This window comes from Schistocerca gregaria, chromosome 6 (genome assembly GCF_023897955.1).
Source record: "Schistocerca gregaria isolate iqSchGreg1 chromosome 6, iqSchGreg1.2, whole genome shotgun sequence".
NCBI lineage: Eukaryota > Metazoa > Arthropoda > Insecta > Orthoptera > Acrididae > Schistocerca > Schistocerca gregaria.
This window is the reverse complement of record NC_064925.1, coordinates 36666922-36679176: the sequence shown is the minus strand read 5'-3', so window position 1 is coordinate 36679176 and position 12255 is coordinate 36666922. Positions and strand designations below refer to the sequence as shown.

Genomic DNA, 12255 nt, shown 5'->3' with positions numbered 1-12255 from the left:
AAAAGCTGAAAGACGCACAGAATGGAGACAAGTTGCCATTGTAGCTGCTGCAAACCAATCCTTGGATTGACCACTACAGAAGAAGAAGAAGACCTATTATATGTGTCAAGCATCCATAGGTGCAACACTGAGCAGTTAGTAACATTTTAAAAGTAACTTCAAGTATCTAGTGAGATGATTAAAAACCGTATAACCATATTTAGCATGTAGAGCTGCATCAAGCAGTCTCTGGACTGAAGAGCTTGACAACAACAACAACAACAACAACAACAACAATCACAACCATTTTAAAAATTGAAGATTCCTATTGAAACTCTGGTGTCTAACGGTAATTAACTTACAGATTCAGAAATTTTGTATCTTTATTTTAATTTTACAAGTTATGAAGCATTTTTCTCTTGCCATACCAAGCATTCAGCAGTTTCTGTAAATACACACTCTTCTTGATATACCAATCGTTGTCTGATTGAACATGAAGTAAATCGTAAAGAAGGAAGGGTAGAGTTTAATATAGCACTGTTGTTCAGGAAGTCATTAAACATACAGCTTAATGATGAAGTGTAGAGGAGGAAAATGGTTGTATGATGTTTAGTGAATCATCTCGCATTTGATGTTAGCAATTAGGGAAACTGCAAATTTTATGTACCTTCACAAATGATATTTGATGCGATGTACATTTCATCTCTAGAATAGCTGACTTAAGTTTCGTGTCCAATGCGTACAAACTTATGGTCTGCTGTGTTATTGTAAATGAATTTAATTATGGTAATGTCTTATTTTCATTTTTAGGTACCCTTGGGCCAGATATAGCTGAGATTGTTAAAAGATTTGCACATGGGATTTGCTATACAGCTTCAAGAGATGAACGTGAACTGGATTATGGTACAATAGAAGCACAGATTGGAATTGTGAGTACTGCAGAATCTAATTTGACCTTAGAATACAGTGGAAGCCATTTTTGTTAGAAGCCCATTTTCGTTCTAGGTGACCATTGTTTCTAGTGAAGTAAAAGTACTGGTACAAAGCCAAAAATGAAGCAGACAGCATGATGATAGCAGTATGCTCACTAGGCACTTGTGACCATATTGCTCTCACTCCACCCCACCCCCCAACCCTGCCCCCACCCTCAGAAATGGTACTTTATTGCTTTGGAAATGTCAGTGGGCACACTATTTAGAAGTTAATTTTAATATATGAGGATTGATCCAGAAATAAAGTTGCATGGGAAACTGCTAAGCGAAATCTGTCAGCACCACTGTGTGTGTGTGTGTGTGTGTGTGTGTGTGTGTGTGTGTGTGTGTGTGTGACTGTTCCCCCACTCTTGATTCTGCCCGGCTGCACTACACTGCAATGCCACAAAGTATTGGCATCTGTCCGCGATAAAGGTGGCCATTGTTGTTCCTACCAAGTGTGAGATTCATTCTGTAGTTTGGTTTCTGCATGCGAAAGGGAGCCCACCTGCAGATATTCATCATCAGTTGACACAAGTGCATTGCGACAAGTGTATGTCCATTCAACATGTCCGAAAATGGTGCGGAGAGTTAAGTGCTAGTCAGAAGAAAGCCCACGATGAAGAACGGAGTAGATGAGCTTTAGTTTCAGAGATGGCTATTCCAATGGTCCAACACAAAATGCTTGGACAGGAGTTTCACCATCCATTCACTTTTACTCGGATTCCTGGGAATTCGTGCAGTGCAGTTGAGAGCTTCAATGGCAAAATTGAAATATCACAAGTGTTGCGCTCGATGGGTACCGCTTATGCTTATAGCAGAGCACAAGGAGAAATGCCTTCACTGTGCTCACCAGTTTCTTCAAAAGTGTCAAGAAGATATGGAAGGATTGTTGGACTCCATTGTTAGAGTAGATGATAAGTGGACATTTAATTTCACTCTCGAAACAAAAGAAAAATCCATACAATGGCATCGCTCCGGGGCTGCAGTCATAAAGAAGTTCAAACAAACCTCTTCTGCTGGCACATTTGTAAACACGAAGGAAGCCTTCCTTCTGAATCAACGCTCATAGATTATAAATGTAAAGACAATAAAATGAAAAGGGTAGGTAGCTTCTCATCATATAGGAGAGATATTGAGCTGCAGACAGGCACAACAAAAAGCTGTCAAACAGTTAAGCTTTCAGCCAAAACAGCTTTCATCCAAACTAGAAAACAGCATGTGTTTGTATGTTATCTAATTTGGATGAAGGCTTTTTCGGCTGAAAGCGTACTTGTTTTTGTTGTGCCTATCTGCGGGTCGCCATCTTCGTTGTGTGGTGAGCAGCTATCTGTCCTTTTAATAATATTGTCATTGTTCCATCCTTTATTTTGCATTGTTAGAAATGTAGTGCAATTTTTTAATTTTATTTTATTCATTTCCCAAACTATTCATACCCATTGTATCATTCTGTAGTATGGTAGGAAGATTATAGTATAACCTTGAAAGATTACAATTCCAGCATACCACATGAGGGCAAAAACACTTGGACAGAAAATCACAGCTAAAGTTGAAGTCCAGTAAAGCACTGATAGAAATGAAATATACCATGCCATTTTTTCATATTGTGTTGAGAAAGCACAGAAGACCTTGAAATATTAAGCAGAAATGGTCTTATATGAATTCTAGACCTATTCCAAGATGGCAGAAAAGCTTTACTGTGAATACAGTATGCTGTTATCAGCTGTAAATGTTTAACATAGACCTTTTAACAGAGAAATGATTGCAGATCGCCACTGCAGCTGATTGATGAACATGTAGCCTTTCGATGTATGGGGCAGAAGTTCGATTCTGTGTTAAGTTGCAACAGTTGTTTTGTTTTTCTTCCTTGCCGTAAGAGTAATGTTTTGTACAGAAAACATCCCTATCTTTGGTTCCGAACCAATGGTCCACAAAAGCTAAAATATGGTCCACGAAATCTAAAATATTGTCCACAAAAGATTTAAAATTACAAACTTTTACTGGTTGTAAATTATTAAGCCCTCGTTACACAGGCAGCGCAACGCCATGTGTCAGTTGAGTAGTGTCGAGCCTGGTTGGTTAGGGCTGGGCTAGTGATAGATGTCAGCATTGCACATGCCAGTCAGTCAATCGTAATTTGCGACCATGATACTGTGACACTTTCACTGGTGCTACCAGAATCGGAGAAAATCAGCCTTAGTTGAAAGGTATTCATTTGTCTCTGAGTGCTGCCAAAGTTAGCCTGCCCCTAAATGTGATGTATTACTGTACACATTGTTAAGGGTAATGGTGCCAACACAGTGGGAAGCAGCCAAGGCTGACTTCTCCTCACTGTTCCTCTCCCCTCAGCAGTCCTCATACAGGGCACACTTGCTGCCACTCCCAACAACCATTGCACAAATTGTAAACTTACCGTGGACAAACAGTAAGTTTTCTTTTGTCTTGCTCGGCTATGTCAGTGATTCTATTTGACTGTTTAGTAATTTGATGACGAGTAATTTAACAGACCATTAGTTCTCAACATACATACAAATTTACGACATAGGGAAAAGTACACATTTTTACATGTTAAATTCTTTTAATCAAAACCAGGTATAACAAAAGGAAATATGAGTATATCTGTGTGTGTGTATTATGAGAAAGGTACATTCTGGTGACTGCCTAGTAGCAGTTTGCAATTAAAAATATGGTAAAAGTGCGCATGTGTGCGTGCACGCACATATTTTTAATTTTCGTATTGACCTCCCAGGGCACGTAACAACCTCAATTTCTCTTCTTCCCTTGTTGTTTTCTATTTTTCCAGTACTCCGTCTTCTTTCCCTGTTGTTCCCAATTCATTATTTCATCTGTATTGAAACTCATTAAATTTAATATTCTATTCTCAAAGAAGATATGTGTCTGGTATTTCAGAGTCTTTCATGTTGTTTCTTTGTAGATCTTTCCTTATTTCTGTAGTCCATGGTGTTGTCGATATTTTCTTTCAGATCCATATAAACATTCTGGTCATACCACAGTGGTATAGTGTTTGGTGTTGTTTTTCTGGATATGCATTTCTTGTTGTAAGTGTTCTTTGTCAAACCATATGCTCTCTCCATTTTGTTAACTCTTACATCTACTGCAAATTTTTGTAATCCTTTCATTTGTGTAGTTTGTCCATGATATTTGAATTTATGTACTCCCTCTATTTTACCTATTTGTGTTTCTATGAATTGTGGTGCATTTTTTATGTTTGTCATGAATTTTGTTTTCTCAGCTGAAATTTTGAAACCAATTCTATTTACTGTTTCTTCCAGAAGATTTGTTTGAATCACTGTGTCTGTCAGATTTTCTGAAAGTGTTGCAAAATTGTCTGCAAAAACTGGACAGTTTGCCTTAATTCCATTTGTTTTACTTCCTAGAATTATTGATTCAGTTTTGTGATTCTTCAGCTCCAAATTCCAGATTCTTACCATTTTCTCTAGATTGTTGTTAAACAGTAAAGGTGACAGACAAAATGTGCAATTGTCTAATACCAGTTTTATTTCAAACAGCTGAGATACTTCTCCCATAAATTTAACTTTAGATGTCCTATTTGTAAGTTTCAAAAATTATGTTTGCTAATTTTGCTTTAACATCAACTTCTCTGATGACTTTTATCTATTGTTATTCTGCCTACCAAATCAAATTCTTTTTTGAGGTCAATAAATGATACTATTATCTCTTTGCTCGTTAACATTCTGTGGTGAATTATTGATTTTAAGTAAAAAATCTGTTCTGTGCAGGATCCTCTCTTTTGAAAACCTCCCTGATATTCTCCAAATTGATTGTCTAAAGTTTCTACAACTCTGTCCAGGAGAGTATTTGCAACATTTTGCTTCCCACTGGCAGAAGTGACACTCCATGATTTTTGAGTGATTTGATGGCTTCATGAATTTCTTGCTGTATTGGTGGGAAATCATCCTCCAGATTTTGTGGTAGTACTGGAAATTCCAGTGTAACTGTTGGAACAGGAAAGTTGAAGGGCTTCTCAAAAACTTTTGCACTTATTCTGCAGTTTTCTTTGTTGTTTAATCCTACTTTCCAATTTTCATCTTTGAAATAAATATGTGGCACTTGACACCTTTTAAAAACCTGTTTCAAAGTAAACATTACTAGTATTATTTTTGGTAAAATTTTCTTGCATTTCCATAAGCTGAGTTTTTAAAGGCAGTTCTGATTTTTTTGGATTATTTTTTATTTTTCTTTTCTTTGATATCTGATTTCTTCTAATTTTTTAAAAAGGTCTCCATTTTCTTGATTTTTGAGCTCTGGTTTTATTTCTTCTTCACACTCTTCATTTCTCCAAGTCTTCTTTTTGTACTTGGCCAGTACTAAAGTTTTCCCCTCATCCACATTAACATACATTTTTCTACATTTAGAGTTAGCTGCCGTTCATCACACCAACTAGAAATGTTGTCTAATTCATCTTGTATCCTTGTACAGTCACTCAACTTATACCCCTTACCATAAATTACATCATCATCAGCAAACAACCACAGATTGTTGCCCTCCCTTTCCACCAGATCATTTATGTGCATAGAGAATGATAGCTGTCCTGGACACTCCTGAAGATATCCTAGTCTGTGATGAATGCTTGCTGTGGACGACAACATATTGGGTTCCATTAAGAAGTCCTCGAGCCACTATTGTGTGGGAACCTATTCCATATGCTCGGACCTTTGTTAAGTCTCCAAGGGAGAAGCGTGTCAAATGCTTTGCGCTTAATACTTTAGTAATTTGTTTGTGTTGGAACACATTCTTCTCTAAATTGTTGTGTATTTTCTGTTTTAATATTAGCTATAGTGGAGTTGTTTTACACTACTTTCTTCGTTGTATTGTGTGTTTTAGGTGGGTGAAAAATATTTCAATCTTACAGGGTGTTTCAAAAATGACCGGTATATTTGAAACAGCAATAAAAACTAAACGAGCAGCGATAGAAATACACCATTTGTTGCAATATACTTGGGACAACAGTACATTTTCAGGCGGACAAACTTTCGAAATTACAGTAGTTACAATTTTCAACAACAGATGGCACTGCAAGTGATGTGAAAGATATAGAAGACAACGCAGTCTGTGGGTGCGCCATTCTGTACGTCGTCTTTCTGCTGTAAGCGTGTGCTGTTCACAACGTGCAAGTGTGCTGTGGACAACATGGTTTATTCCTTAGAACAGAGGATTTTTCTGGTTGGAATTCCACCTCCTAGAACACAGTGTTGTGCAACAAGATGAAGTTTTCAATGGAGGTTTAATGTAACCAAAGGACCGAAAAGCGATACAATAAAGGATCTGTTTGAAAAATTTCAACGGACTGGGAACGTGACGGATGAATGTGCTGGAAAGGTAGGGCGACTGCGTACCGCAACCACAGAGGGCAACGCGCAGCTAGTGCAGCAGGTGATCCAACAGCGGCCTCAGGTTTCCGTTTGCCGTGTTGCAGCTGCAGTCCAAATGACGCCAACGTCCACGTATTGTCTCATGCGCCAGAGTTTACACCTCTATCCATACAAAATTCAAACGAGGCAACCCCTCAGCGCCGCTACCATTGCTGCACGAGAGACATTTGCTAACGATATAGTGCACAGGATTGATGACGGCGATATGCATGTGGGCAGCATTTGGTTACTGACGAAGCTTATTTTTACCTGGACGGCTTTGTCAATAAACAGAACTGGCGCATATGGGGAACCGAAAAGCCCCATGTTGCAGTCCCATCGTCCCTACATCCTCAAAAAGTACTGGTCTGGGCTGCCATTTCCTCCAAAGGAATCATTGGCCCATTTTTCAGATCCGAAACTATTACTGCATCACGCTATCTGGACATTCTTCGTGAATTTGTGGCGGTACAAACTGCTTTAGACGACACTGCGAACACCTCGTGGTTTATGCAAGATGGTGCCCGGCCACATCGCATGGCCGACGTCTTTAATTTCCTGAATGAATATTTCGATGATCGTGTGATTGCTTTGGGCTATCCGAAACATACAGGCGGCGGCGTGGATTGGCCTCCCCATTCGCCAAACATGAACCCCTGTGACTTCTTTCTGTGGGGACACTTGAAAGACCAGGTGTACCGCCAGAATCCAGAAACAATTGAACAGCTGAAGCAGTACATCTCATCTGCATGTGAAGCCATTCCGCCAGACACGTTGTCAAAGGTTTCTGGTAATTTCATTCAGAGACTACGCCATATTATTGCTACGCATGGTGGATATGTGGAAAATATCGTACTATAGAGTTTTCCAGACCGCAGCGCCATCTGTAGTTGACAATTGTAACTACTGTAATTTCAAAAGTTTCCCTGAAAATGTACTGTTGTCCCAAGCATAGTGCAACCAACGATGTATTTCTATCGCTGCTCGTTTAGTTTGTATTGCCGTTTCAAATATACCGCTCATTTTTGAAACACCCTGTATATAGATAATGGTCTGAATCAAATTCTAAGTATCTGATTATTTTGACATCCATAATTTTATTGCTAGTCCTTTTAGATATGGCCTCATGATTCAGTTGAAATTCTCCTATGTTTGGTGTTGGAGATATCCAAGTTTTGGCTTTTCTTGGTAGTTCGCAAGAAGGTGTGGACATACGTTTAAACTAGAACATTTTACACATATTGATCAGTTTTCACCATTTTTGGTTGTTCTTAAGTGTGCTGGATTATTCATGTACAATATTCTTAAATTGCTTTTCTTTCCCAAATTCCGCATTGAAATCAGGGAGACGTATTTTAAAGTTGTTTCTAGGTACATTGGAGATTTCAGACTCTAAAACATCCCAAAACTGATCTAATTTCTGCAGATTTCTTTTGTCGTCATCATTTATAGGTGAAGGGCAGTTTATAAGAGTGTAGCTTTTATTCTTGTACTTTATTGTTGACATGCACATTCTTTCTGATTCTGACATAAATTCTATTATATTGTCAATGTTTTTTTTTGATTACATAAAATGCTGTTCTAAACTTTGGCATGTTTTCCACTATTATTACTGCTTTTTTCCCTTTATAAATTCTGTAAAGTTGTGTGTCAATTACAGTCACATCTAAGGACCTCGTTTCCTGCACTGTTAAAAATTTTATATGGGTCTTCTGTAGAGAGAATTCCAATTCCATCTGTCTCCCTATTTAGTATTAAATTATTTACTTGTTTTATTATGAAAATAAATTGTTTTTTTATTCGTTTGCTTGTTATGCTATATTAGATTGCATTCCTGTTTTATTTTTAACTAACTGCATCTGAGAGAAATTATTACAGTAGTTAATTAAAATTTGTTTTACTTTGATAGAAAGTAGTGGGAAATAAATCCACAACTGTTGTCACAAGTGACTCCTCGAAACTAGTGATGTGTTCATGAGCGACAAGGATCTCTTCAGGAGTCCCCAGGAAAGTGTGGTAGGACAGTAAGGTGTTTTAAGTTGACTGACTGTTGGAGGATTCAGAATGAACTAGACAAAATTTCTAGTCGGTTTGATGAATGTAGAAATGTATGATAAATGTAGAAAAAAGTAAGTTCATTTGGATGAGTAGGAAAAAAAAAACTGTAATTAGTAGCGTCCTGCTTGACACAGTCATGTCATTTAGATATCTGGACATAATGTTGCAAAGCAGTGGACCGAGCGTGTGAGGATTGTGGTAGGAAAAATGAGTGGTCAACTTCAGTATATTGGGAGAATTTTGGGAAAGTGTGGTTCATCTGTAAAGGAGTCTGCATGTAGGATGGTAGTGGGACCTATTCTTGAATACTGCTAGAGTGTTGGAGATCAGTACCAAGTCAGACTAAAGGAAGTCATCACAGCAATTCAGAGGCGGGCTGATAGATTTGTTACCGGTAGGTTCAATTAACGTGCAAGTGTTACGGTGAAGCTCTGGTAACTCAAAAAGGAAAACGAAGTTGTTTTCAAGGAACATTGTTGAGAAAATTTTGAGAGCATTTGAAGCTGACTGCAGAACACTTCCACTGCTGACAACATGCGTGTCACTTAAGGACCACAAAAATAAGATACAAGAAATTAGGGCTCATATGGAGTCACTCTATTTGCAAGTGTAACAGGAAAGGAAATGGCTATTAGTGGTACAGGGCACGTTCTGCCACCCATTGTATGGGGGCTTGCAGAGTATGGATGTAGATGTAGGTGTAGATGTAACTCCACTAAAGTAAATATCTCGAAATCAGCAATATTATTATTGGATATGGAAATTCAAATCAGAAACAAATTAAGTACAGCCTCAAACCGGGATCTGTAAAATGTTAATTTTACTTTGTAAAATTTAAGCAGACAAGAATGAACATATTGTATTTCAGTTATTGTGATTTTATGTAATGTACTTGGTTGAAACCGAATCGCTCAGTTTTGGTTCAGTCTTTGGCTCATGCACTGAAACTGACTCCCACCATGCGACCTGTCTCCACACATGTTAAAAGGCAACATGCTGGGAAGATTATACCAACTGAGAGTAGAGGTTCAGTTGTTTCTAGTTTTTGGGTGGGGGTGGGGGGGGGGGGGGCAAGACTAGACTTATTACATCTCAGGTGCATTTGGCTTACTTTGTGCATATTTTCAAACATTTGAATAAGTTGGACCTACAATAGCATGGTTCTGCAAACAGATATTAAGAAGCCATTGCAAATATACTTATTTTTGAAGACAAACTTCATACCTTTATTTGCAAGCTTCAAGTATGGATGGGTATAACTGGCTAAAACAATTATTCTGCTTTCACAAAATTAAAAGCACTCATTGGTAATAAAAAGTGTGACAAGATTAGAGCAAATATACAAGAAAACATCAAGAGTCATTTGCAAATGTTGGCTTGTGAATTCAGTCTTTACTTTCCAGAATTTTGTAAAACATAAGCTAAAGTTGATCAAAAATTATATACAACCCTTCCAGCTGTAAGGCTGGAGAAGTTGCAGAAGAAATCCAGGAAGAGCTCATTGAATTCCATGATGATAGAACCTGTAAGGATGCATTTGAACCTGATTTTCTAGAGCATTTTTGGAATACAAGGCAGTTTTACACACTAAAATTCAAGAAATTGCCTAGCTCTGTCTTATGATTTTCTCCACAAATTATTCATCTACATCTACATGACTACTCTGCAATTCACATTTAAGTGCTTGGCAGAGGGTTCATCGAACCACAATCATACTATCTCTCTACTATTCCACTCCCGAACAGCGAGCGGGAAAAACGAACACCTAAACCTTTCTGTTCGAGCTCTGATTTCTCTTATTTTATTTTGATGATCATTCCTACCTATGTAGGTTGGGCTCAACAAAATATTTTCGCATTCGGAAGAGAAAGTTGGTGACTGAAATTTCATAAAAAGCTCTCGCCGCGACGAAAAACGTCTATGCTGTAATGACTTCCATCCCAACTCGTGTATCATATCTGCCACACTCTCTCCTCTATAACGCGATAATACAAAACGAGCTGCCCTTCTTTGCACCCTCTCGATGTCTTCCGTCAATCCCACCTGGTAAGGATCCCACACCGCGCAGCAATATTCTAACAGAGGACGAACGAGTGTAGTGTAAGCTGTCTCTTTAGTGGACTTGTTGCATCTTCTAAGTGTCCTGCCAATGAAACGCAACCTTTGGCTCGCCTTCCCGACAATATTATCTATGTGGTCCTTCCAACTGAAGTTGTTCGTAATTTTAACACCCAGGTACTTAGTTGAATTGACAGCCTTGAGAATTGTACTATTTATCGAGTAATCGAATTCCAACGGAGTTCTTTTGGAACTCATGTGGATCATCTCACACTTTTCGTTATTTAGCGTCAACTGCCACCTGACACACCATACAGCAATCTTTTCTAAATCGCTTTGCAGCTGATACTGGTCTTCGGATGACCTTACTAGACGGTAAATTACAGCATCATCTGCGAACAGTCTAAGAGAACTGCTCAGATTGTCACCCAGGTCATTTATATAGATCAGGAACAGTAGAGGTCCCAGGACGCTTCCCTGGGGAACACCTGATATCACTTCAGTTTTACTCGATGATTTGCCGTCTATTACTACGAACTGCGACCTTCCTGACAGGAAATCACGAATCCAGTCGCACAACTGAGACGATACCCCATAGCTCCGCAGCTTGATTAGAAGTCGCTTGTGAGGAACGGTGTCAAAAGCTTTCCGGAAATCTAGAAATACGGAATCAACTTGAGATCCCCTGTCGATAGCGGCCATTACTTCGTGCGAATAAAGAGCTAGCTGCGTTGCACAAGAGCGATGTTTTCTGAAGCCATGCTGATTACGTGTCAATAGATCGTTCTCTTCGAGGTGATTCATAATGTTTGAATACAGTATATGCTCCAAAACCCTACTGCAAACCGACGTCAATGATATAGGTCTGTAGTTAAATGGAATACTCCTACTACCCTTCTTGAACACTGGTGCGACCTGCGCAATTTTCCAATCTGTAGGTACAGATCTATCGGTGAGCGAGTGGTTGTATATGAGTGCTAAGTAGGGAGCTATAGTATCAGCGTAATCTGAAAGGAACCTAATCGGTATACAATCTGGACCTGAAGACTTGCCCGTATCAAGCGATTTGAGTTGCTTCGCAACCCCTAAGGTATCTACTTCTAAGAAACTCATGCTAGCAGATGTTCGTGTTTCAAATTCTGGAATATTCCATTCGTCTTCCCTGGTGAAGGAATTTCGGAAAACTGCGTTCAATAACTCCGCTTTAGCGGCACAGTCGTCGATAACAGTACCATTGGCACTGCGCAGCGAAGGTATTGACTGCGTCTTGCCGCTTGTGTACTTTACATACGACCAGAATTTCTTCGGATTTTCTACCAAATTTCGAGACAATATTTCGTTGTGGAACCTATTAAAGGCATCTCGCATCGAAGTACGTGCCAAATTTCGCGCGTCTGTAAATTTTAGCCCATCTTCAGGATTTCGCGTTCTTCTGAACTTCGCATGCTTTTTCCGTTGCCTCTGCAACAGCGTTCGGACCTTTTTTGTGTACCACGGGGGATCCGTTCCATCTCTTACCAATTTATGAGGTATGAATATCTCAATTGCTGTTGCTACTATATCTTTGAATTTGAGCCACATCTCGTCTACATTCGCATAGTCAGTTCGGAAGGAATGGAAATTGTCTTTTAGGAAGGCTTCTAGTGGCACTTTATCCGCTTTTTTAAATAAAATTATTTTGCGTTTGTTTCTGATGGATTTGGAAGAAATGGTATTGAGCCTAGCTACAATGACCTTGTGATCACTAATCCCTGTATCAGTCATGATGCTCTCTATCAGCTCTGGATTGTTTGTGG

The 12255-nt window shown here is 38.9% G+C and overlaps 1 protein-coding gene across 1 annotated transcript in view; it reads left to right on the top strand.

Moving 5' to 3' along the window:
* The window catches only part of LOC126279130 (39S ribosomal protein L1, mitochondrial), a 54231-nt gene that overhangs the window by 33866 nt on the left and 8110 nt on the right, over positions 1–12255 (top strand). The window contains exon 6 of the mRNA XM_049979624.1: positions 790–908. Coding sequence (XP_049835581.1) covers positions 790–908 — 119 coding nt within the window. The remainder of the gene's footprint in view (positions 1–789; positions 909–12255) is intronic.